At 42.1% G+C, this 27223-nt stretch overlaps 1 protein-coding gene across 2 annotated transcripts in view; it reads left to right on the top strand.

Moving 5' to 3' along the window:
- FOCAD (focadhesin) overlaps positions 1-27223 on the top strand; it is a 316407-nt gene that overhangs the window by 19659 nt on the left and 269525 nt on the right. Inside the window, exons 2-4 of one of the 2 annotated variants that reach the window (XM_030294286.2) lie at positions 12321-12418; positions 15632-15706; positions 17994-18148. In XM_030294286.2, the coding sequence (XP_030150146.1) occupies positions 12362-12418; positions 15632-15706; positions 17994-18148 (287 nt within the window). In that variant the 5' untranslated portion in view covers positions 12321-12361. Of the gene's footprint in view, positions 1-12320; positions 12419-15631; positions 15707-17993; positions 18149-27223 lie in introns of those variants that run through there. The other variant, XM_030294287.1, reaches the window with a different exon arrangement.

Raw genomic sequence — 27223 nt, forward strand, 5'->3', positions numbered from 1 at the left:
AACTCAATATCCTGGCTATTAATACCACTGTATAACCTCAGGCAAGTTTCTTCCTCTCTGAGATGTCGTTTTCTCATGTGGGAAGTGGGAGTTAATAATATCTACCTCAGAGTTACTGTGCAGACCCAATAGGATCAGTTTTAAAAAAATTTTTTTTTGAATGTTTTTATTTATTTTGAGACAGAGAGAGATGGAGCATGAGTAGGGGAGGGGCAGAGAGAGAGAGAGAGAGAGAGGGAGACACAGAATCCGCAGCAGGCTCCAGGCTCTGAGCTGTCAGCACAGAGCCCGATGCAGGGCTCGAACCCATGAACCACGAGATTATGACCTGAGCTGAAGTCAGCTGCTCAACCAGCTGAGCCACCCAGGCGCCCCTGAGTGAATCTGTATTAAACAGGTACTTGTTATATGCTGGGGTCACAGTGGCCAAAAAGAGAGACCAGGTCCCTTCCTGCAAGAGTTTGCCATCCATTGCGGGGGTAGAAAGAGGCAGCGGAAATAAGTGAATGATGACCATTTGAGATTGTGATAAAGCTGTGAAGGATGTTGCTTCCCAGTGCACTATTATCTTTTTAAAGTTTTATTTACTCTCTGGGGCACCTGGGTGGCTCAGTTGGTTGGGTGTCCAACTCTTGGTTTCAGTTCAGGTCCCGATCTTGTGGTTTCGTGGGTTTGTGCCCCGCGTTGGGCTCTGTGCGGGTAGTGCGGAGCCTGCTTGGGATTCTCTTGCCCTCTCTCTCGGCTCCTTCCCCGCTCGCGCTGTGTCTCTCTCAAAATAAATAAATAATACTTCCAAAAAAATTTTTAAGTAATCTCTACACCCAGTGTGGGGCTCGAACTCATGACCTCAACTCAAAAGTTGTATGCTCTACTGACTGAGCCAGCCAGGTGCCCCCAGTGCCATATTTACTTTATTTCAGGGCTACATTGACTTAGTTAACAGTGGGGAAATTTTCTGTCTTCCTCTAAAATTCTTGTGCTTATTTGATCTTCAGCTTTCACCAGCACTAAGAATGCAGGTTAAAATAACTAAACTGTAACTATTGCATGCTACATGAATTTAGTAATTTAGCTTTCATGGAAAATAAGAACTGAGGTTGAATGGTCACTTTGCAGCAATCAAGAAAAATGTTGCTTTTTAACTTGTAATCAGTCTACACAATTCTTTTCAAGAGTGAGAGCTTTTATTTTGGTGTAAACTTTACCCGGGAGTCTAAATGGGAAAATGTTAATGGTTATGTTTCTCCTTAAAAATGGAAGAAGTTTTTGCATGGTTTAAAGGTAATTGCATCTATCTAGTTAAATTACATCGACCTGTTTCAATATTACTATTTCCATAAAGTGTTGGTAAAATGGCTAACAAAGGAATCTTTTCAAAAACATTTTTTAAAACAGTTTTATTTATTTTGGGGAGAGAGAGAGAGAGACAGAGCATGAGTAGAGGAGGGGCAGAGAGAGAGAGAGAGAGAGAGAGGGAGACAGAATCTTAAGCAGCTCCTGAGCTGTCAGCACAGAGCCCGATGCAGGGCTCGAACCCACAAACTGCGAGATCATGATCTGAAACGAAGTCGGACGCTTAACCGACTGAGCCACCCAGGTGCCCTGGCTAACAAAGGAATCTTTTATCATTTCTCAAATTTTCCTAGTTTGTTGCTCACTGCATCACACCTGTTAATGATGGATTTCTATGCTTGCAGTAATTTGGTTTCAGAAAGTTCTATCTTTGTTTCTAAAGTATGTGTTAGTATCTGAATAAATATTTTGGTGACTATTCAAAATTGCAAAAACACATGGTCTTGTGAAAAAAATTAGAAAATAGGAACAGGCAAAACCAAAAATCACCCATAAGGTATATTTTCCAGGCTTTTCCACATCCACCTGTGCTCAGACAATCTGGATTTGAATTTCAGCTTACTTTACGACCTTGAAAAAAACCGATCTAACTTTTCTGTGCCTCGGTTTCTTCATCTGCAAAATGAGTACTTATCTCATAGGGTTATTGGAGGGTTAAATGAGTTAATATAGGTGAAGTGCATAGAATATTGCTTGGCCCTTAGTAAGAACCCCCTATGTGAGGTTTTAAAATTTTTTTTTTTTTTTTTTTTTTTTTTTTTTTTTTTTTTTTAAAGAAACCACAGAAATTTAATTCTCACAGTTCCGGAGGCTGACCGTCTGAGATTAGGATGCCGGCATGGTGGGACCTTCTTCTTGGGTCATAGGCAGCAACTTCTCTCTGTGTCCTTATATGGTGGAAGACCTAAAAAACTTGTTATTATGGAAGTTTTCAAACATACGCAAAAATAGAATAGTATTATGAACTCAAATGTACTCCTCTGTTATGAGCATTTAGATAGACATTCTTGTTTTAATCTATCCCTCCCCCCCTTCCCCCAGGGTAAGTGGAATATTTTATAGAAAATCCTTAATGTCCTATCATTACCCCCTAAATACTTCAGCTTATACTATATTAATATTTGCTGAGAAGTAAATTATTTTAGAGAACCAGTGCACAGAATTAGGGTCATTTATTTTAAGTTTTATTTATTTAAGTGATCTCGACACCCAACATGGGCTCAAACTCAGGTTCCTGAAATCAAGAGTCTCCTGCTTTTCTGACTGAGCCGGCCAGGCACCCCACAGAGTCATTTTTGAGGGGAGGAAACACAAGTAAAATACTTATAAAATATATTCTGTGGTGCTTTACCAAATTCTAGTTAACTGAATAGTATTTGAAGTAAAATTATAAAAGTGGAGATTTTAGCTGTTCAGATTAGACCTTTATTTGGAAGATCTTTAAAATGATTGGGTATCAGTTTTTATTATAAATATACTGTAAAGATGATTTTGTATCAACATGAAATATTTATCTCAAAAACGCACTGAGCAATTTGAGTATTCTTTTGGTGGAGCAAAAAATTTCAAAATTGTAATAGAAAAAATCATCTCATAAAAGAGCTAATTTGAAGACTTTGAAGGCTTAGATTAGATACTGTAAAAATTCTAGGTAAGTATATCTTTAGATTTTTTACATTTGATCTTAGCCAAAAGGCCGAGAAGCCTTTAGATTAAATTTTTTAAAATGTTTATTTATTATTTTTGAGAGAGAGAGAGAGAAGAGTGTGAGTGGGGGAGGGGCAGAGAGAGAGAGGGAGACACAGAGTTGGAAGCAGGCTCGAGGCTCTGAGCTGTCAGCACAGAACCCGACGTGGGGCTCGAACTTGCAGACTGTGCGATGACCTGAGCTGAAGTCGATGCTTAACTAACTGACTGAGCCACCCAGGCGCCCCAAGCCTTTAGATTTAAAAAAAAAAAAATCTTTAGGTTTTTTAAAAATAACTTTTTAATCTTTATTCTCTTATATATTTGGCACATAAATGCCTACACAGATATGACACTTAAAAAAAAGATTACTCAGGAATAATTAGGGAAAATGTAACAAAATCAGGCATTCTTCAAGGAAGTGGTTTTGTGTTTTACTTTAATGCCTGGTTCTCCTGGACAGCAATCAGTTCTAACTTGGAATTTCCTGCCTTTGGTCTTATTTTAGACTCTCACTTCAAAATCTGTGAGTAAGTAGCATGTGATATAAACGGAGAAAGAACTAAATTGTAAAGGCAGGGATTTGATTGCTGTTTGATGTATTTTCGTAAATTGTAACCGGTGAGATCATCAGAAGCCGTAGCCACCTACATTTGCTCGGCACTTGAATTACAGACCCTGAAATTCCTGGGGCCTCGTGCAGCCATGACCGGAACGTGCCGGTCATGCCTCGTGGTACTGATGGTCCAGGGATGCACTGAGCCACAAAGGGAGCACCCGCCCTCCCTTCTCACCTGAATCGCCAGCCTGATCAGCCTTTTTGGCAAGTTGCTTAACCTCTTTGACGTTCAGTTTCTTCATTTCTCTGGGGAAAAAGAAGTAAGGAAGGGAGCTGGTCTCAGGTCTACCGTGTTACTAAGGAAGTACGACCTACTGTAACAAAGAGATCCCCAAATGCGATGGTTCAAACAAAGTAGAAGATTCTTTCTTTCTCATGTAATAGTTGGAGTTTCAGGTATATAGTTCTGCTCTGTGCTGTCATTTAGGGATCTGGGTTCTTTCCATCCTGTTTGTTTCTATTTTTTTTTTTAAGTTTATTTATTTTGAGAGAGAGAGAGAGAGAGAGAGAGAGAGGCAATGAGAGATGGTGAGGGAGAGAATCCCAAGCAGTCTCCTCACTGTCAGCCCAGAGCCCGATGTGGGGCTTGAACTCAGGAACCATGAGATCGTGACCTGAGCTGAAATCAAGAGTTGGATGCTTAACTGAGCCACGCAGGTGCTCTGTCCCGTTGATTTGAGGCGGCAGGTGGCAGTTGGATTTCAAAGGTTTTGCAGCAAGAGCTGAAGCTAGGATTGACTCTCTAGGAAATATCAGGGTTTAATACTGGGTGACAAAATACAATCCCAAGGCCAGATTCTAGACAGCATGTGTAAAAGCAGTTAGGGACCAACAAGTGGTAGATGAGAAGCTATGCAGGCAATAGACCTCAATAGCGGATTGCAAAGCAAGGTGCGAGGGTGAAAAGTACAGACAGTTTTTTTTTTTTTCCTTCTTTAAAAAGCAGGGCGAAGCAATTAGGAGGGATTGGAGTATACCCCTGAGCCACAGTCTTGACAAACTTGTGAGAGCGGCTCAAATATATTGATGGTGCCATCAGCTTTTGTCTATGCTGTTAAGAGTAACAAAAAATCGTCACATATATGGTTTAAATCCCCAGGGTGACGGTTCTGTAGCTTCGTTTGAGGGAGAAAGAAACAATACATACATAACTGAGAGTTGGAATAGTCGCTAAAGACTTGGAAAGTCCTCCTAGATTTTGTGTCTCTGAAGCACAGGGTCCCTTTAATGTGAACGAAGTATATATTTTTATCAGTCTGCTAACGTAAACTGGCTTCAGGAGTGTACTTTCAGTAGCCCTGATTTGACCTACATTGCCGCCGTGAGTCCTTCCCATAAAGGAATTTGGTGGTGAAGAGTGCTCAAAGTTGTCTTTCTCTGTGATCACCAGATCCCTCCAGCCCCCGCATCCCGTTCCCAACCACCCTACATAATCCCTCTGCCGGATTCCCGTAGCAAGTGTGAGTATAATTAGATCTTTCATTTTCCAGATTGTGCATGCCATTTGAAGTTGGACGCTCAACACCTTTGCGTGATAGATGGTTGTGTATGTTCGTATCCTAGAGAAACTATGGAGAAACTTGAAAACCTAAAGTGCTTTGTCTACCTGCTGCTCCTTTATTACCTCTAGAATGCAGTTGATAGATTTCTTGTCTAATTTTTTTATACTTTAAAAAAAATATTTATTTGAGAGAGAGAGAGAGAGAGGGAGCCAGAGTGCGAGCTAGGGACGGGCAGAGAGAGAGGGAGACACAGGCTCCAGGTGCCGAGCTGTCGGCGCAGAGCCCGATGTAGGGCTCACACGTAAACTCACGAACCGTGAGATCATGACCCGAGCCACAGGTGGGTGTTCAACCGACCCAGGTGCCCCTGTAGATATATTTTCTTGGAAGTCTTCTGATGCTGCTGGAACACCGTGGCAGATCAGGTGATAATTGCTTAAGTTAAGCAAATGCTTTGATTCACTTGGAACTTGAAGGCCTTATTAAAAATTCACTTTCTGATTTAGATTTAGGGCCAAAAGGCACAATGACAGGTTGGAGATAAATCTTTTAAAAGCAAACCCTTTTTTTGTCACATGTGGTTTATGGAGCGTATCGTGAGTGGTTTCCTTTTAGTGAAGAGTGTCCCGGTAAGACGTAATATATAAATTGTTTTCCTTAACGTATTAAATGCCCAAGGGAAGTTGAGATTAAAAGTAGGACCCAAGCTAGACTACCAGTGCTAAAGCAAGCATTATGTACTCTTGTTTTTTGAAATTCCCTAAGAGGATATGATGTTCTGATACCCGGAAAGGCCACATGGTTGTGATTAACCTTGAAATCCAAGTCTCTGGCAGATGAAAGACACTTGGAGCTTGCAGCCCAAGGATAGCAAATCAAGGATGATATCAAATCATAATGCAGCTTGGGTAGTGGTTTTTAGAATGGCTGGCAGCTGTTTATTAGGAAGGATCCCGTCGCCATAGATTTTAAAAATGTGTTCATTCTCTGGCGTGTCACACGAGTGTTAGGGCTTCTTTTGTAAACTTTAGCTCTTCGTCATCTGTACTTAGGTAATCTTGATGAAACGGCCCTCTTTTACTCTGTCGGCCTGCCTCCTGCACACAGAGTCATTCTTTCTGTAAGGGTTGGCTTTTTCACTGCATAAGAAGCTATTAGCCTTACCAGCCGCTCATCGGTCCCCAAAGCATTTTGGAATTTCACCATTCGGGGCCTGGATCAGAGAGGGTAACCACACATTTTCTTCTAGTTAGCTCTATGGCTGTTGACACGTGGGTAAGTCTATTCTGTGATACGTTTCTAAGCGTCTGCTGCTCTGGAGAGTCTAAGGTGTACTTTCTACCAAGTTGGAGCGTCAGAAATCTGTACTCGGATTCCATTAGCTGGGGCTGTTTTGCTGAATCACGTGGTGTGTTATCCCGATGGTTTTATTCAGGGTTTTCTTTAAGGAAGAAGTAATATAAAATTCCCTTTAGCTTACGTTATTGGCAGTGTTGCTTATTATATCACTCTGTACTCCCCAGATAAAGCCTCATCTGACAAATTTCCTTGAGGTTAGAAGTATGAAAAAGATCGTTTTCTTTGATAAAAGGTACTTTCCTGCCCATCTTTTACACAATAAAAGATGTGTAAGTTACCTTATTTGTATATTTACTTGTGCCTGGGAGCACAGGGCCAAATCTGAATGTCAATTTTAGCAATTGTGTCAGTAAATTTTATAAATTAGTTGAAAAAATTGTCATTATTTAAGCCAGGAGTCAGCAAACTGTGGCCCACTATCCTCCTGTTTTGTAAATAAAATTTTATCATAGCACAGCTCTGGTCGCTATGGCTGCTTTCAGGCTACAATGGCAGATGTGAGTAGTTGCTATCTGACCCTTATATTTATTTATCTTTATAATGTTTTCTTTATTTTTGAGAGTGAGAGTGTGAGTGGAGGAGGGACAGGGAGAGAGGGAGACAGAAGGTCTGAACTGGGCTCTGCGCTGACAGCGACAGATGCGGGGTTTGAACTCGCAAACCGTGAGATCGTGAACTGAGCTGATGCTGGACGCTCAACCAGCTGGGCCACGCAGGCGCCCCACTACCTGACCCTTTAGAAAAGAATATTTCCAATCCTAATGCAATTAGTCACATGATGGTGTTGGTCAGCCCAAATACTGCAAGAATATAAAACAAGGTGACTATTACAAGACGTGGCTACTGGAGAGAGGCTTGACAGAAAAAGATGTGCTATGAAAGAAATTTCATCTTTTTTTTTTTTTTATTTTTTTTTTTCAACGTTTATTTATTTTTGGGACAGAGAGAGACAGAGCATGAATGGGGGAGGGGCAGAGAGAGAGGGAGACACAGAATCGGAAACAGGCTCCAGGCTCTGAGCCATCAGCCCAGAGCCCGACGCGGGGCTCGAACCCACGGACCGTGAGATCGTGACCTGGCTGAAGTCGGACGCTTAACCGACTGCGCCACCCAGGCGCCCCAAGAAATTTCATCTTTAAATAGAGGGAACATATAGAGAAGGGTATTTTATGCAGGCAAGAACAGCCTAAGGAAAATTCCTTAGGAATGAGCACGTGGGACTAATTTGAGAAGTGTTGTGGCCAGATCGGAATCAGACAGCAGTGAGGATGAAGGTGACCAGGAGAAATGGTTGATGGATCTTCAAAGCTCAGAATCCGGGGCGCCTCGGTGGCGCAGTCCGTTAAGCGTCCGACTTCAGCCAGGTCACGATCTCGCGGTCCGTGAGTTCGAGCCCCGCGTCAGGCTCTGGGCTGACGGCTCGGAGCCTGGAGCCTGTTTCCGATTCCGTGTCTCCCTCTCTCTCTGCCCCTCCCCCGTTCATGCTCTGTCTCTCTCTGTCCCAAAAATAAATAAAAACGTTGAAAAAAAAAAATAAAATGTTCTAAGCTCAGAATCCGAATCTGCATTGAGTCTGACAGGCTAGTGAGACCCCCGCTCTGAATTCTTCGCAGGGAAATGATGTGATGGAAATCACGTCGTAGGACAGTGAACCTGACAGCAGCGTAAGGGATGCGATCGTGCGTGGAGATCCCGAGACCACGCAGTTAGTGAAGGAAGCCTAGCGTGAGGAACTGAGGCGAGGAGGGTAGAAACGGGGAGGAGAGGCAGGCTGTGAGGTGCTGGGAGCGAGGAAACCGACTCTGATTGAGTGGATGTAGAGGATGGTAGCAAAGAAACTCGAGAGAGGGAAACTGAGAAACGTGGGACCGAAATGGTAAACTTTTTTTTTTTTCAACGTTTATTTATTTTTGAGAGAGAGAGAGAGAGAGAGAGCAGGGAGGGGCAGAGAGAGAAGGAAACAGAGGATCCGAGGCGGGCTCCGTGCTGACAGCAGATAGCCTGATGAGGGGCTTGAACTCACAAACCATGAGATCATGACCTGAGCCACAATCAGATGCTCAACCATCGAAGCCACGAAGGCACCTCATGATAAATGTTTTTGTGAGTAAAACATGTACTTTCTTTTTGAGCTCTCTAGTCTCTAGCTTGCTTGCTTGCCTTATTTATTTATTTATTTTAATTTTTTTTTTTAAGCTTTATTTTTGAGAGAGAGAGAGAAAGTGGGGGAGCAACAGAGAGAGAAGGAGACACAGGATCCAAAGCAGGCTCCAGGCTCTGAGCTGTCAGCACAGAGCTCGACGCAGGGCTCGAACTCACAATCCGTGAGTTCGTGACCTGAGCCAAAGTTGGACACTCAACCGACTGAGCCACCCAGGTGCCCGTCTCTGGCTTTATTATTATTATTATTATTATTATTTTTATTATTTTATTTTATTTTTTTCCAGTTGCTATCTTTGTAAGAGAAAGCAGGGAAGTATTTAGCTACATGACTGGGCTCTGGGAGTTTCCAGGAAGGAAGAGAGCACAAGGAGCTTGGGAGCAGGAAGATGGGACGCAGGAAGTGCAGTGGACAGAGGAGTAGGAGTCCGTGGAGCAGAGTTTCCCAGTGTTTATCCCAGGAAAGAAAGGCTGGCTGTATAGATTGTTAATGGATATTTCTAGAAAAAAGGGTGCCATGATCAGATAAGTTTGGTAAGCTCTGGGTGAAGCAAAGTTTATCAGCCTTCTTGCTTTAGAAATTCCGAGATTCTATAATTAATGTGTATCATCATTTATATCTTCAACTAAGATCTGTCTCTCCGGTTATAGATTCATGTATCCAACTTTCTACCCACCATCTCCATTTGTATATCTGTTAGACACCTGAAACTTACCTGTTCAGAATGAAACTCCCAGTCTTTGCCCACAAAACTTGTTTCCCTATGTCAGTTGATGGGGACTCCATCTTTTCCTTTAGTAAAAAAAAAATGTCATGGTAAGTGATGTATACATTTTTTGCCCTAAATTTTGCTTTTTTTTTCTTTTGAGAGAGGGAGAGGGTGCAAGTGAGTGAGGAGCAGAGAGAGAGAGAGAGCGAGAGGAGAGAGAGAATCCCATGAAGGGTAAAGAGGGGAGAGAGAGAGAGAGAGAGAGAGAGCATGCAAATGAGCGAGGGTCAAAGAAAGGGAGAGAATGGGGCTCACCCAAAGCAGGGCTCGTGCTCACGCGATGCGGGGCTCCAACTCACCAACCGTGAGATCATGACGTGAGCTGAAGTCCGATGCTTAATGATTGAGCCACCCAGGCGCCCTAAATTGTTTGGTTTAATGTATAAAATGCCCAAAGAAATGGAGATTAAAATTAAAGGTGCTCAGATCAAAAACTTTGGATTCATCTCTGAACCTTTCCTCTATACTCTCATGCAATCATTAGCCACAACCACATTGCTCTCCCTTCAATTATATCTCGAATCTGAGCATTTCTTCTTTTAAGTGATTCTGTTAAAATCTAACCACTTTTTCCCTGTAGTAGCTTCCTGTTTCACTCAGGATAGATACATCTGTCCTACTGGTGATCTACCAGACCTCTTATGATCTGTCTTCTCGTTGGCTTTCTGATTTCCCGTTCTCTTCTGCCGTCATCCACTCCTGACTCCTTTCTTTGCTCTTTCTAGACCGAACCTTAAGCACTTTATGGGCTTTGGGCTTTTGCACTCACTGTTTACTGTGCCTGTGACACTCTTCCCCCAGACATCTGTATGGGTTACTCACGAATGTCAGACTCTCTAGATGAGACTGGCCCTGACTACCATATTTATTTTTTATTTTTTTAATTAAAAAAATTTTTTTTAATGTTATTTGAAGGAGAGAAAGACAGCATGAGCAGGGGAGGGGCAGAGAGAGACACACACACAGAATCCGAAGCAGGCTCCAGGCTCCGAGCTGTCAGCACAGAGCCGGACGTGGGGCTCGGGCTCCTTAACCCTGAGATCATGACCTGAGCTGAAGTCGGAGGCTTAACCCACTGAACCACCCAGGTGCTCCTCTGACTGCCATATTTAAAATAGAAAGTATTTCTGTAATATTCTAAGCTCCATGAGTATAGGGATTTTTGTCTGTTTTGTTTCCCGTGGTCACCAAAGCACCCAGAACAGTGCCTGACACCAAGTAGACAGTCACCTAATAAGTACTTGTTACATGAGTGAATGAAAATCCAAGGTGGGAATATATGTTCCTTACAAAATCTTTTCAAAGTTTATTTATTTTGAGAGAGAGGGAGAGTTCGTACAGGTCGGGGAGAGGCAGGGAGAGGGAGAGAGAATCCCAGGCAGGCTCCACACCGTCATCTCAGAGCCCAACATGGGGCTCGATCTCATGAAATCTGTGAGATCACAACCTGAGCAGAAACCGAGTCGGATGCTTAACCCCTCACTTAAACGCCCGAGCCAGGCACCCCTACAAAATCCTTTTTTTTTTTTTTTTTTTTTTTTTTTTACCCTCTTGGCATATCCTGTATTTCTCAGGGACACACTTTGGGGAATTCTGTTCTGATATCTTACAGAATTCAAACGAGCAGAAAATTCCAAGAAAGAGGAGACAGACACATCTGGAAGTTGAAGAAATTTTGACCTGAAACTAATGGATAGATTTTGATAGGGGGCGTAATTTGCAGTCTGAGAATAAGCTGTTTCAGTGCTGTGAAATGTCTAATTCAAGGGAGTTAAGTTGGACCTAGATGTTGAAGAAGAAGGCTAGGATAAACGATCGCTTCAGAGAATTTAGCCTTGGAAAAAGGGGACGAAAGTAGTTACAGCCACGGGTTCAACAAAAGGCGCCGACGTTTGTGAGACCAGCAGAGCTTGGTTTGATGGCCTGTTATTTTTATAAGGTAATCTGGAGTACCTGCATTAAAATTTTTTTTTTAATTTTTAATTATTATTTTTAGTTATATTGTAATAAATAGGTGAGCTAAAGCAATTTATTTTTCAAAGTAGTGTAATTTGGTGGGTTTAGTGCTGCATGGACTGGATAAATTGAGATCCTTAGGAAATCCTGTCAGTAGTTTCACCACCTTGCCCTCCTGCATCTTTTTTTGTATGCTTGAAAACTATTTTGTCTTTTTCTCTCCTCTCCTCTCCTCTCCTCTCCTCTCCTCTCCTCTCCTCTCCTCTGCCTTCTTTCCTTTTTTCCTTTTTTCTTTCTTTTTTTTTTTTTTTGACAGCCCAGTGGGAATGAGAGGTGTGATGTAAATATTAAAAGTTGGTGCTAATTGCTTGCTCTTTTAGCAGACGAGCAATCTGTTTCATTGTGTGAGTTTCTGGGTCATTTCTATACTTCCTGCGAAAAGCTCACTTAGGCATTACACTTGTCACTAGTGGTTGGATTAGTGCTTAAATGAAAGCTTGTGGTACAGTTTAAACAGTTTTGGGGAAGTTCGAGTCTTTCTCCCTTGGAAGTTTTGATCCATGAAAGAGTTTCTATTTTAAACATGTGGTTGAACTTTTAAAGTCACGTTATTTGCACTCGAGCTTTTGGAGTTTTTGTTTGTTTGTGTGTTTGTTTTCATAGCGCGAATTAATCTGTTTCAGGATTAGCTTTAATGGGAAAAACCAAAGGCGGTTGAGCATTATTGTTTACTTATAATCGTGGCATTTGTGGACTGAAGTCGTTGGTATGATTGTATGGCAACAATTACTCTGCAGAGCCCTATGCTTTATTTCCATTGTTGTCTTTGGAACGAATTGCTTTCATGTTATGTGAAGAGTAATTGCTTTGAACTCCTTTTCTGGACTAACAAGTATTCTTTTGTTTTGATTACAGAGTCTGCATGTATACCTGTAAGAGAATCTGAGGAATAAAAAATGTCAGATGATATCAGGAAAAGGTTTGAATTTCCAAATTCTCTTATCCAATCACAGGTAATTTTTATTTATTTAATTATTTTTGCTTCATGGTAACAACTGAACCTTGCTGGTGGATTGTTGATAGAACTTCATCTTTTTAACATTAAATATTTTACTCCATATGTAGGGATAATTATTATTTTATTAACTTTTACGTAAGTTAATTTGAAAATTTATATTGAGGGGCGCCTGGCTGACTCCGTTGGTGGAGTACGTGACTCTTGATCTCGGGGTCATGAGTTCAGACCCCGCGTTGGATGTAGAGATTACGTTAAAAAAAGAAAATGAGGGGGCACCTGGGTGGTTCAGTCGGTTGAGTGTCCGACTTCGGTTCAGGTCATGATCTTGCAGTTTGTGGGTTCAAGCCCCGCTTTGGGCTCTGTGCTGACAGCTTGGAGCCTGGAGCCTGCTTCGGATTCTGTGTCTCTCTATTTCTGCCCTTCCCCCACTCACACTCCGTCTCTCTCTCTCTCTCTCTCTCGCTCTCAAAAATAAACATTAAAAAAATAAAATAATGGAATAAAATAAAAATTTGTGTGTGATGTAGGAGGGTAAATATTTGAAACTGACCAATCTCAGCTTCTATTTATTTCATACTTTTCTTATTAGACCTAATAAAACTTGGATTAACTAGGAGGCCCCTGAATCTGTATTATCTATCTATCTATCTATCTATCTATCTATCTATCTATCTATTTATTTTAGTCTGTAATTAATTTTTGGGAATAGAAGCAAATGGCTATGCATCTACAGAGTATGAGAGATTAAGATTTGAAATGGTATATTTTACCCCTGGACGGCAATTAAGAATAAGAGATTTTGATAGGTAGTGACGTTCAGTAAGTAAGTCACTTGGAGGAACAAACTTGATGTATGTACTAACGTAGGCAGGGGATGGTGACAATGTATTTTAGAGAACTTTTCAGTTATTAGGGCTAAAACAAAAGTGGTTTTCTGGTCAGCCTTCCCCTAACCAGAAGCATTCTGGTTAGTCAAGATACCATAATAGCTTACTGTTTTTTCTTGTGAGAGCGAAGCCAAGGGGCCAGCAGAAGCCTGCCTGAAGACTGGAAGACACCCAGCGTCTGGGCTGCATTCGACACTTAACTCCGGAGATGCCTGCTGTGGGAATTGACTTAGCTGGGTAGTGGGGAACCCTTCCATGAGGAGTAGAACACTCCTTATGCAAGATTCCCTTCTACCTGACTGGGTTGGAATCCTATCCTGTGCAGCACAGGTCCTTACCATGAAGAGGAAGATGATGGCGTGGAGGATCCCGTCCACAGTTTTTTGTTTCTCTGTGCCTGCAGCCCCTTCATTAGCATAGATAACCGAGAACCGCCTGTGTGTGTTACCGTTACATTAACTGCAAAGTGCACATGTATTGTTTCACCGAGGATGTCTCTTTAGTCTATTATGGAAAACTTACGTAGCAGTATAGGGTCATTTATCCCTATTTTGTACTTTAAAATTTTGTTACTTCAAAATCAATTTAGCCTCTGTTCTCTGATTTGTTGGAAAGATACATAGACAGGCAAGAGGAAGAAGCTGAACCTGGTGGGCAGTGGGGGAATGTTTGTCAGGAAGCTGATATTCTTCTAGTCTTTTCTAAATGTGAACGGTGTCTTTTTTTTTTTTAATTTAATTTAATTTTTTTTTTTGGTCTCTGTTGTGTTTCACATTCATTTTATTTGGGTCTTGCAATTGTGCCCTGTTCTCTGTGAATACTTCTTATTGTTCTTTTGTAACCACTGCTCAGTGTTAGCACCATATTTCATTGATTCACACACATCTTTTCACATTTTAACGTCTTTGAAAATGGGTTGCATCTAGTAATTCGTGGCAGCAGTTGTTACACAGTTGGTGTGGCTTGCACAATTGTGAACTTGGCCACGATTTTCTAAATGAGTCTGAAAGGGCTCTTCTGTTAATAGAAAATCACAATTCTACATTATGAGGAGCATTATATAATATAGGTTTAATTGGCAGCCTTTTTTCCCTAGTGGTTCATAAAATAATGGTGCATCTTGCAGTTGATGGCCAGTTACAGTCAATGAAATATGGTATATTTTGTAAATGGGCACCAAAACTGTTCACCGGTCTTCAGTTCTTGTTACTATTCCTTTCACTGGGAGGTAAGAGACAGTTAATTGATCTTAAACTTAATATTCATGTAAATGAGTGATTTATATTGCAAAACTGAGACCATCATGCGCTGAGGTCTTAAAGGATTTCCGATGTGTGAAATACAGAAAAGAAACAAAGGAGTGGGTGCTGTGTTTTTCTGCGCGCTTTTCCGGAGACTTAAGGGAGTGCAAGGCTGACAGGGATTCACAGGTGTATCATATGTTGGTCCAAGTGCAGGGTCAACACTTGGCTGGAGTTGGAAAGGTATTTCCCAGCCCGTGCACAGGGTGGCTGTCCTTGCTGCCAGCCCCCAGCTCTAAGACGGTGGTGCTGGGTGGGGCCAAAGAACTACAATGGAGTTGGGGTGGTAGGAAAGAATGATATTTATGTACTTAAGTCATCATCCCTCCTATAAAAGTCTTAGATTTAATTTCGGGCTTTTTGACCAAAGCAGGATATGGGAAAGTTTCAGAGATTCATGAGGCCAAAAGCTTATTAAAGGGCTGAAACCTCTGAGAAAAATAAGAAAGAAATTAAATCACAGAGCCTAAGTGGGAGAGAACGGCGGCTGCGGTGGGGGGGGGGGGGGAGACCTGTTGGCTCGGATCGGCAGCGTGGGCCATGGTCATCAAGAGGGGGAGCAGTTTTCTCCATCTTCGTTAAGGGCATGATGAAGCACGATGGATTTCATGTAGATGCAAAAATGATTTCAAAGCTGTGGAGTTTCTCATTTGTCTCCTGGTTTAAGGGGATGAAGCGATCTCACGTGACCTTTTAATACTAAGTGACAGCAATGTGAACTGAGAACCTGGCAATTTTCTTAACATCTGTGAACTGTGGTTTGCTTATTGGGATCAAAAGGCTTCCCTTGAGAGTTGTTATGAAGATGAGAAATCATGCCCGTAGAATTGCCTAGTTCAGTGCCTTGCGCAGATCACGCGCTCAAACGAATGGGACTTGCCTGCCTGGCGCACGCGTGTTCCTATCAGCTAGTATCGATATGAGTTACCTTCAAAGGCACTAATTGGAGAGAACCTCTCACACAATGTATTTACTGATTATTTATTTATTTATTTATTTATTCATTTATTTATTTTTAAGGCTGTGGGTCATCTCATTGCTGCCGTCCTAAAGGAAAGTGGTTTTTCAGAAAAGATCCACCAGTCCACAGACCAGGTCTGTATTCAACCTCGTGCTTGAGTTCTATGTGGATACTGCTGCCAGCCTCACATACGCACTTCTTTCGTTTCTCCCGGAGTTCAGGTCACTGTAGAAATGAGACGTTCGTTGCCTTGGTGGTTTTTTTTTTTTTTTTTTTTTTGGTTTGCCATGTTCTTCTTCCAAATGCTTGACAATTAAAAAATTTGTTACGACAGACTCCGGGAATGAGATGTGGAACGGGGGGTGAAGGGGGGTAGTCTTGCGACTGTTAGGGAAAAATAACCCCGGGTGAAATGAGGGTAGACATGGCCTTGGAGAATGCTGGTAGGATTACCTCTGAGGGCATATTTTTGTTTACCAGAGCAAGGGAATATAGAGGGGATCAATTTGGATGTGGGCAATTTCTTGTACTTTATGGTGGCCCAAGAAGGAGTTCTGCGTGGGAAAGGTCGGGCATCGGTACTTGGAGCTGAAGGATGCATGTCCGTACCATGCATAGGACAGGTGAATGCTGAGAGAGGAAGCCATGCTGAGCTTATACCGAGCTATACAGCACTTGGGTTTTGGTCACCTGGTGTTGTGTATTTCGACCTGCGGGTTGGAAACTCCGCTTAAGTAGGTGCTCTAAGGTAAACTCCGTGGAAAATACCGGTGATGGAAATAGGACAATTTTTCTCACAACTGAAATCCGTTGATTTACTTTCTCGCACGTGGCTTTCTCCCCACTCCCCGCCACCTTGCGTTTGATCAGCTATTCCAGGTTACCCCTCTCCATAGCTTCCGCTGCCGTGTCGAAATAAGCATAGAGGCAAACTTCTCTAATTGGCATTTGTCTGGCATTTGTGTGTAGTCCTACAAATTAGGTTTCCTGAGAACCCTGATCTTAATCCTGCCGATAATCGCATTATGTACTCTGAGATGATCTAGTGGTTTTACTTAAACGGCCAGGATTTATTGAATGTCAGATGCCTGTAACTAACTGTTTTCTCTTCTGTTAATAAATGAATGCTTACTTCCACGAGGGCATAGTATTACCTGAGGCGATGGTTTTTTATTCACTGATTTCGTTTTTCTGGCTTCTAATGGAGTAATGACATTTAGAACCCTTTGGTACTGGCTGTACAGGCGAATAAAATTTCCTTCTGAATAAAAGAAATGGAATATAAATATTTCTTTCCTGCTGTGACTATTAAAGAAATATAAATATTTCTTTCCTGCTGTTAGAGTGGGATCCTAAGACTGAAAAGGCTCCCAAAGCCAGCCACAGTGGGAAAGTGGGCACAATATGATGTTGATTTTCATTCTTTGAGTTATTCTGTGGGAGCTGAGGATCTGAATTTTTTTTTTTCTCAGATTATACACTTTTCTAATAAGTTCTGTCCGAAGGCGGGAAAAATAACTTCATTATGTGTTCTTTAAATACATTAAAAAACAAAAACAACACCTCAAACCGCGTGTAACTCTAAATGGGCTTAACCCATCATACATTCAAACGTGGATTCATCACGAGTAGTGAACCCCCTGGGGGTTGTTGGGTCGTGGGTTCCTGAGAAAGTTGTGAAAGCTAGAGTCTCTGCTTTTATGGGATTTTTCAAAATAAAGCACTTACATTGACTCCTGTGCCCTTCTGGTGCTTTTCTGTCAAAGATGACAGATTCAATAGTGTGCGGGGGCAAAAAGTCCATTTCTTTCCTGACCAAAACGGTCTTCTCGGCTTCTGTTGGTCGCCGTGGGCGGGGCAACTTGGGGGTATCCTGTTTTACCTCACTGCCTTCCCTCTCGGCCCACGTTAGACTCGAGTAAGTTGGGGCAGGGACATCGCTGGGGCGGGGTGGGGTGCGTGGAGGTGGTAGAGTCTGGTGGTAGGAGAGCGGAAACACGTTCTGAAAATGTTACCGCACGTAGGGCTTGAAGCATAGGTATGATCTGGAGCGCAGCGCAGACTAACTGCTGGACTGACATGGATGGTGGCTGGTCAGAGGGATTGGTTAGAGCCTGGCGCCAGAGTCCAGTCTTAGTTTTGATCTCCTGTTGGGTTCGTCGTGTTGCTCAGCCCCAAGTCATACAGCTGAGTGCAGCCGCCTTAGTTTGCACCAGATGAGAGCGAGCTGCTCTCTCCGAACGCATCCATTATCTCTCCTGGGGAGCTGACTTGAGTTTATTCTACAAATGGTGGGACAAGAGCACCGTCTTTGTCGAGGGAAGGTAGCCTGCTGGGAACAAATTCGACGAACGGCGGGGGGGATTCTGTATGCTTTTGGCGCTCGTTGCAAGTGTCTTCTAATCACTGGTTTGATTTCAGACTCCGGCTTTGAACTTGCTGTGGGAGAAGTGTTGCGGTGATAATGCGGTGGTTCGAACGGCCTGCTGCGAGGCTCTGGTGGCACTCGTCGCCCAGGATCACGCAGAGTTCAGCTATGTGCTCAATGGGATACTCAACCTGATTCCGTCGACCAGGTCGTCTTTCCTTCCCGTTTGATCAGCGAAACACTTACATTTTTAGAAAACAGATTCACGAATTTGCCATTAAAGGTCCACATTCACCCTACTTGCCAGTTGATTTTCTTTCCCTTCAAATGTCATGCCGTTGATATTTCGTAGGTGCTGATTTAAACTCTATAGTTGTGGAATTTGTGGTCAGTTGCTGTCTGTAAGTTTCAGGGCTCTGCTTAAATGTGCCATTGCTTTAAAAAAAATTTTTTTAATGTTATTTTTTGAGAGAGAGCGAGCGAGCGTGAGCAGGGGAGGGGCAGAGAGAGAGGGGGGCAGAGGATCTGAAGTGGGCTCTGTGCTGACAGCAGAGAGCCTGGCGTGAGGCTTGAACCCATGGATTGTGAGGGGCGCCTGGGTGGCTCAGTCGGTTGAGCGTCCGACTTCAGCTCAGGTCATGATCTCGCGGTCCGTGAGTTCGAGCCCCACGTCGGGCTCTGTGCTGACAGCTCAGAGCCTGGAGCCTACTTCCGATTCGGTGTCTCCCTCTCTCTCTGCTCCTCCCCCGTTCATGCTCTGTCTCTCTCTCTGTCTCAAAAATAAATAAACGTTAAAAAAAAAAAAACATTAAAAAAAAAAAAAGAAGTCATGGATTGTGAGATCATGACCCAAGCCGAAGTTGGGCGCTTAATTGACTGAGCCACCCAGGTGCCCTGTCACTGCTCTTTTTTTTTTTTTTCCTTAAATGAAGAAAATAGCTAAGTAGTTTATAATTCCCGAGTGCAGTGCAAATTCTTGACTTACATTAAGCAAGTAGGTTGCCCATAAGCAATACTACTCCCACGGTGGTAAAATTTATATATTACTGGTAATATTTGGTCAGACTTTGGCTTTAGTACGTGAATTAGAAAATAATAGCACTGGGGCACCTGTCCGGCTCAGTTGTAAGAGCATGCAACTCTTGATCTTGGGGTCATGAATTCAAGCCCCACATTGGGGGTAGAGATTACTAAAAATATAAATAAAACCTGAAAAAGAAATAACAGCACGAATTTTAAAAAAAAGTATTTTGTGATTTAGACATGTTTCCTCTGATTATCTCAAGTAAAGCATGTTTGGTGTTTTGAATTTCTGCTATGACTGTATTTAGTAATTTATTTTTTTAAGTTTATTTATTTATTTTGGGAGAGAGAGAGAGAGCGAGAGAGAGCCACAACGTGTGCACCAGCACACGCACAGGTGCAAGCAGGGGAGGAGCGGAGAGAGGGGGAGAGAGAATCCCAACCAGGCTCCACGCCGTTAGCCGCAGAGCCTGGCACGGGACTTGAACGCATGAACCGTGAGATCATGACCAGAGCCGAAGTCAAGAGTCAGATGCTTAGCTGACTGAGCCACCCAGGTGCCCCTAGTGTGACTATATATTTATAGACTGACAATAATGGAGTCACAAGTATTGGAAGGGGCATACAGCGTTCTGAGGTGGTCAAACAGGACCGTGTTGGAACCACATCATGGAAGTGAGCGTCTCTCGTGGCACATTCCCTGAAAATGAGATGCCCCTCTTTGCTTCAAGAAATGATCTTCATCTGGATGTCTGCAGTTCTGCCTACTTTAAATCACTGGGGCGTCTGCTCCCTTCTCTTAGTTCTTACCCAGCCTCTCCCCTCCCTCTCTGTGGGGCTGCTTGTTCTCCCTGTTGTCCTCCGATGTGAAGGCTGAGTAACCTCTGGCCCTTTAACTTTGCTTCACAAATCTTATTTTGTTCCCTTAGATCCTCTCTTGGTATCTTTTTGGAACCTTGATTTTTTCCTTCTTTCTCTTTCCTTCTTTCTTTTTCTTTATAGCGTGCCGCCTGTAGTTAGAAGTCCAGACTCTTCCGAGTGCTCTACATGCCCTTGCCCAAACTAGGGCCAGCCTTCTGTTCAGCCTGCGTGTCCTGCCACGAGCACTCCTCTCCGGCCACACACAGGCCTTCCCTATTCCCTATTCTTGAGCTTCTGCATGAATGGGAAGGTTTCTTCCCGTTTTCCTTCTGATATCATGCCCTTCATGCCTCAAGGCTCAGTCCAGGCGTCCCTTCTCCTGCCTAGATACCTTCTCTCTTCCCAGCTGGGCTACTTGTTCTTTCGTAGTATATATATTTTTAAACCTGTATTTTTATGCTTAGCACATTTTTTGACAGTTATTAGATGATCATATATTTCTGAATAAGTAAGAATTTGACCGTGGCTAAAAATGTAATGATTTTCTGTCTTTTTCCTCGTGTGAATGCTCACACGTGCACACCTACACATACCCTTCAAAAAGGAGTTAAAAAATTTTTTTTAATGTTTTTATTTATTTTTGAGACAGAGAGAGACAGAGCATGAGCAGGGGAGGGGCAGAGAGAGAGGGAGACACAGAATCGGAAGCAGGCTCCAGGCTCCGAGCTGTCAGCACAGAGCCTGATGCGGGGCTCGAACTCACGGAGTGTGAGATCATGACCTGAGCTGAAGTGAGACGCTCAACCGACCGAGCCCCCCAGGTGCCCCTAAAAAAGGAGTTTTGAGGAGACTTTTAAAACGTCAAGTTTTGGGGCACCTGGGGGGCTCAGTCGGTTGAGCGTTCGACTTGGGCTCAGGTCATGTTCTCCCGGTTTGTGAGTTCAAGCCCCACGTTGGGCTCTCTGCTCTCAGCACAGAGCCCGCTTCTGATCCTCTGTCTCCCTCTCTGCTCCTCCCTCGCTTGCACTCTCTCAAAAATAAATAAAACATCAGGATTTTTTTTTTTAAGTTTTAATGTGTCTCTCTTTTAACTTACTGGTTGATCTTAAGCCACATAGATTTTGCCTTATGCTTTTTTTCAGATGCAGGTAATGGTATTTGTTTCCCCCTAAGTAGTTTTCAAGAGCCTTAAAATTCATAAACATAAAATCTGCTTGCACTGTGTAGTTGTACTGTTTATATTCAAAAGTAAGATACTAGCAGCTAAGGGGCCAGAGTGATGTCTCTGTTTACATAAGGGAGAATTAGAGCAGGTTAGATTATACCTTTTTTTTTTCTTTTCTATTAAGATTATGTTTATAAGTGATCTCTTCACCCAGCATGGGGCTTGAACTTACAACCCTGAGATCAAGAGTTGCATGCTTTACTGACTGAGCCAGCCAGGTGCCCCTGGAGATCATTTTTTTTTTTTTAATGTTTATTCATTTTTAAGAGAGACAGAGTGCGAGTGGGAGAGGGGCAGAGGGAGAGGGAGACACAGAATCCGAAGCAGGCTCCAGGCTCTGAGCTGTCAGCACAGAGCCCAATGCAGGGCTTGAACTCACGAACTGCAAGATCATGACCTGCGCCAAAGTTGGCCGCTTAACCGACTGAGCCACCCAGGTGCCCCTGGAGATGATTCTTTAACAAAAATAAAGTGCTTTCTAATTTTTCCAGCTGCATAGTATTCCATTGTACGCACGTGCCATAATTTACCAATTCCCCATTGTTGTCAATTATTATTATTATTATTATTATTATTATTATTATTTTTGCAATTACAGGCAATGCTTCAGTGAGTCATCTTATACATAAAGGTGTCCATTAGTTTTCAAGGGTCTTGGGAAATATGGTCAAGATATAGAAGAAAGCCTTGCATTTTACAGTAAGCAAATTTAGGAATCTTAACAATTGAAAGATCCTGGGGAAACATTTTTTTTCTTCAAAGTTTCTTATCTGAGAATGTTCCTGTCTAACTTATCAGCCACAAAGAGAAGTGAACAGGGTAGACCCTGAAGCTAACCGATTTAATTTTGGAATCAATTTGGTGATGAAATGTGTTATATAAGTGCTATTTTTTTTTCATTGTTGCCAGTAGAGATAATAATTGTTTTTCAAGAATTTTTTCATTTATTTCAAGTAGCAGAGCTTTGTGGTTTGTATTGATTACAAAGACTATACTTTGCATTGTTTATGTCTTAAGAAAAAAACCCAACAAAATGGGAAGCAAATTTAAGAAATTTAATTTAATTAAAAACAGGAGACCGAAACAGCCTCTGCCTTCAAATGCTGTTCCAGGAATTTTCTGACACAGAAAACCATCTTTTTGCTGTGCAAATGGAAGCAAAAGAAAACTGGGGCACTGGTACTTATATGGCACAAAATAGACTTTAAAATAAAGACTATAACAAGAAACAGAGACGAACACTATATAATGATAAAGGAGACAATCCAGCAGGAGGATGTAACAATTATAAATATTTATGCACCCAACACAGCAGCACCTAAATATATAAAGCAACTATTAATAGACATAAAGGACTGTAACACCCCACTTATAACATTGGACAGGTCATCCAGACAGAAAATCAACAAGGGAAACAGTGGTTTTAAATGACACATTGGACCAAACGGACCCAACGGATGTATCTAGAACATTCCATCCAAAAACCGTGGAATACACATTCTTTTCAAGTGCACATGGAACATTTTCCTGAGTAGATGCCATGTTAGGCCACAAAACAAATCGCAGTGAATGAAAGATTAAAATCCTGTCCTGCATCTTTACTGACCACAACAGTACAAAACTGGAAATAACAAACAAACAAACATACCCAAACCTAAAAAACGCCACCATCTTTATCTTTGGGATCTAAAAGCAGGAATGACTTTGTCATTTCCCTGTGCTTCTTGGCTGAGACGTTTTGGGTCTTCAGTTTCCGGTATTTAACTGTCTACTTGTTTCTGGATTTCTCTTCTTAAATAGAGGTTTATCAGAACCTAGAGGCACCCTGGGAACAGTGCCCCTCAGTAATTGCTCAGCTTTGATGTAGAACAATAATTCTACAATGTTATCTTTTCTTTTTGCTTACTTGCTAGGCTGGCAGCCTTTAGGAACTGAGAGAGAGATTGAGAGAGGGAGTGAGGCAGAGTAAGAAGCAGCCTTCTATAGAATAGATATTTTAGAGAATGTAGCTTCTGGAGCTTTCTCAGCATTGCAGTGAATGTTGAAATCTGCAAGGAAAGATGGAAGGAAAAGTCAGTGAGGTCATCGCTCCCCGCCTTCTAACCTGCTCCTGGGTCCTTTGTGAGACTAGTCTGTAAAATTCTCTTGGAACATGTATGGAAACCCTCCCTGCTCCCTCCACCAATTCAACCTGCAATTTGAGAAACATTGGTCTAGAGCCTGCTCCATTGTATAGTCTAACTTTGAGAAAGACTTGACGTTTGTCAAACTCTGGTTGTCTAAATTTTAGGGAGTGGCTGGGAAAGCGTCTGGCTCTATTTGAGAGACTGTTTCCTTCAAAGGAATAGTTTGATGTCTAAGAGTGTTCTCGGTTCAAAGCTGAGGCAACATGAAACACTTGTAAACTAAACTAGTTTTTATAGCTTCTGTAAACAAAGAAATGGATTTAAGAGGTCTAAAATGTTCTTTTAATCAGTAAGGAAATTTGGAAAAAAAATTATTCCCTAGTGAGGGTGAAGGAAAGAAGGGGGACCACAAAGGAAGCGCAGTAAGGAAATCATTATCACCAGTTAGATGTGAATTTTGAAATTAAACAAAACTGAAATTAAAGTGAATGATACATGGTAGCGTGTGCTTTTCTTGTCTCTTAAGGCACTGCTTGTTTTCAGTTTCGATTGTTTTAGGGTTTGTTTGTTTTTGTTTTTACATTGAATTTATCCTGAGATAAAGATTCTCAAAGCAAGGAGTTTTTCCATTTTTCTGTTCTTAGGTCCCTCCCTTCCTCCCTTAACTGCACTCGCTTCTAGAAAGCTCATGCAGCCATTGTCATAGTTGCTTAGTAACGGGACTGTGCATAAAAACTGTATTCTCCTGTGGAACCAGGTATTCAGTTTTTGATATTGAGATGTCACGACAGCCCGTAATTTCAGTTCAACTGCTTCCCCAACCCCTTCCTTCTTTTAAAAACGTGTTTGGTAGGATGGTTATGCTCTAGATAAACTAGGCTAGCCTTTGATTTATGTGCCTTTTGTGCTTTTAAATGGGCAGACACTTGCAGTTTATGCATTTCGGGAAAATAAAGTGTGCTAAGGTATGAGAGATGAAAGTCTGTTTTCTGAGATCCCGAAAGCAAAGTCTACTTTTTCAGTGAAATCTTGCATAGAATATTAAAAATGCCCACGGTGGTCCTGAGTAAAGGTGATGGATTCAGTGAGTCTTTGATCATGGATTGATGAAGGTCCAAATTGGTTAGAAATGATTCTGAGAACTATTGGGAGTATTGAGGGTAATTTAATGGGAGAAATTCTTGTCTCTCAGGGTCTTCTCTTTTATTGATGACTCTGTTCCTTGGGAAACTTAACTGTCTTGTGCTTTTGTAGGAAATAGCTAGCAACTGAGGACACACGGTATTCATCTCTTGTGTTGTTGAAGCGTTTCCGTACTATTTAGCGTCTTTGTTTTTATTTTATTTGGCAGGAGAAGAAGAATCAAGGAAGGAGGACTTTATGAGGTTCCCCAGGGTTTAAGGGGTACAGTCATCTGTGCTTTCATCTGTAGTTGGGGCATCAGAGTATTTCTCTTGAATTTGAGATGGTTTCAGGTTTATATCTCCCTGGATATCATTGCTCATTTAGCTCTTATCTGAGAGTGACAGAATCACTAGACCATGTCTGTTTCCCCATCTTGTCCCTTAAATATTCCTGTGAGCAGCTCAGCTTGTTTCCAGATGTTTTCCTTTTCTTCTTTCCAATCCTTTTTCTTTCCCTAAAATCCCCAAACCTCTCTCAGTTTGCAGCTCGTAACCAGAAAAGTGATTCCAGTTACTTTTCTCGTGTAGGACATTCTGCCCTATTTCTTTTCAAGTTCCTTGATCTGGTTGAAGGCTTTGTCACAAATCTTCCATTGTAAGAGTCATATGTTTGTGCTAAGATGTTTCTAGGTGATTTAAGAAAAGCAACTACTGTAACACATGTTACTTTTATAGTGGGAAAAGGCTTCATAAGGAATCAGGCTGTTTTCTGGTACTGAGAAGACAAATGAGTTCCCCGAGCAAAAAGTCAATAGCATTATATTCTTACATTTTTTTTTGTTGTTGTTATTTATTCAAGCATGGGTTCCCCAGAACTGTTTTTGATTTCCTTTCTTTCTTCCTGGTCTTCTTTGTCTCTCTCTCTCTCTCTGTCTCTCTTTTCTCATATAATTTTGTAACGAATAATGTTTAGCGTTCTCTTATTTGCTGGTGACTTACTGAGCTTAAGGCTGACCAATTTTCCTTTCTGGTTAAAAAAAGGGACTTGGCCACATGTGTACCATTTGTTCCCGATGTGCCCACGGATGCCCCCTTCAGAGATAATTTGGGCCATTCGTTTCGACCCAGACCCTTGTTATTCTCATCCCTGGTCAAAAAATTAGTATGGCTACTTCCTTGTACCTCGTATTTGGAATATTTCAAAAGCAAAGAACCAAGCGTACTTGAGGTATTTCCCAAAGGCGACTGAGCACACATGAGCAGTGTTTAATGTTGTAATCAAATCAACCCCAAACAGAGGAAACCTGATGTATGCTATTCATATGCACACTAGTAATTGTGCTGTATTTACCTAGAGAGATATTTACCTAGAGAGAAGCAATTTTCGCGGGTGGTTTTAATTACTATAGTTTGTACAGCTTGACCAAAAATGTTTTCCTTTCTGTCTTATTTATTTCTTTGTAATACTCAACATCATTGCTGACCCACACACCCCTCTCATTATAGGATCTGGGTCTTGGCTCTCATGCCATTGAAAATTGAGGTTCCTCTTGTGCATTGCCTCTTACCACTGTGCTTGTAGCTCAGGCCAGAAGTTTCTGTTGCTCTTGCTTAGAGGGTTCTTGAGTCAATTCAGCTTTTTCTGGCACCTTCCCAAGGAAGAGCTTGATCCAGCTGGCCTTTACTGAAGGACTTTTAGAAGCAGGTTACTGAGTATGTTAGGACTCTTTGGGCTACAAGTTACAGAAAGCCACTTGAACTAATTTGAGCATAAAAGGGTGACTTTTATCTTTTTTTTTTTTTTTTTTTTTTAGTAAAAGAGTGTCCCATAAGACCCAAGAACAGGGATGCAGCCAAGCCTCAAAGCGAATTGAATACAGGCTGTGTGTTTCTCCCCCTTTACTGCAGACCGAGTTTCTCTGCCTCTAATCTACAGGGCACAACCTGCTCCTGGGTTAATATTTCTTACCTATAAGAGGCAGCCAGACTGAGGTTGGCCACAGTTACAGATTTCCAAGGACCAGTGTGCATGAGATGTTCCCTCTGGACCAGTCAGGTCTGCCGGGGGCTATATATTAGTTTCCTAAGGCCGCTGTTACAAATGACCGCAAACTTGGTGGCTTTAAGTAACGTAAATGTGTCATTTCACAATTCTGGAGGCTAGAAGTCCCAAAGCAAGGGAGTCTGCAGGATTGGGTCCTTCTGGAGGCTGGGAGTATGTGTTCCCTTTCTCTCTCTTAGCTTCTGGTGGCTGTTGCAACCTTTGGCGTTCCTCGGCTGGTGGCTGTATAACTCCAGTCTCTGCCTCTGTCTTTTTAAGACCTTCTCCTCCGTGTGTCTGTCTCTCCTATCTCTGCTCTCCCTCTCCTTTTTCTTAAAAGGACACCAGCCATTGAATTTAAGGCCCACCCAGAATCATCTGATCTCCGCATCTTGATTATATCTGCGGAGACCCTGTTTCCAAATAAAGTCACATTCACAGGTACCAGGGGATAGGACTTGAATGTGTCCTTCTGGGAGACACAGTTTAACCTTCAGCAGGCTGTGTGTCTTCATTATGTGAACATATGTGTACTAGGTTCCATATACAGTAACCACACGAATGGGGAAGGAGTGGCAATTCCCCAAACAGAGAGGGGACTGGAACACTATTTCCGAGGACTCTTCTGCAGCAGAACTGAATTGAGGGAAAGCCATGACGTTGGAAATAGGTATCTTTCAGCCCCTCAGCTCAGCTGTGCTTAAGTATGAGTGACTGATGTTAGATCGGTATTGCTCTGACAGGGGTAGAGAGAGGAGATACTGAGTCAATAGAGAATCATTGTCAAAGCTAACATAATTGTGTTATTGTGATGGTGAGATGTCACCATCTTTTCCATTATCATCATCCTCTGGAATATTCATTTGAAATTATATATTAGCTC

Source organism: Lynx canadensis, chromosome D4 (genome assembly GCF_007474595.2).
Source record: "Lynx canadensis isolate LIC74 chromosome D4, mLynCan4.pri.v2, whole genome shotgun sequence".
NCBI lineage: Eukaryota > Metazoa > Chordata > Mammalia > Carnivora > Felidae > Lynx > Lynx canadensis.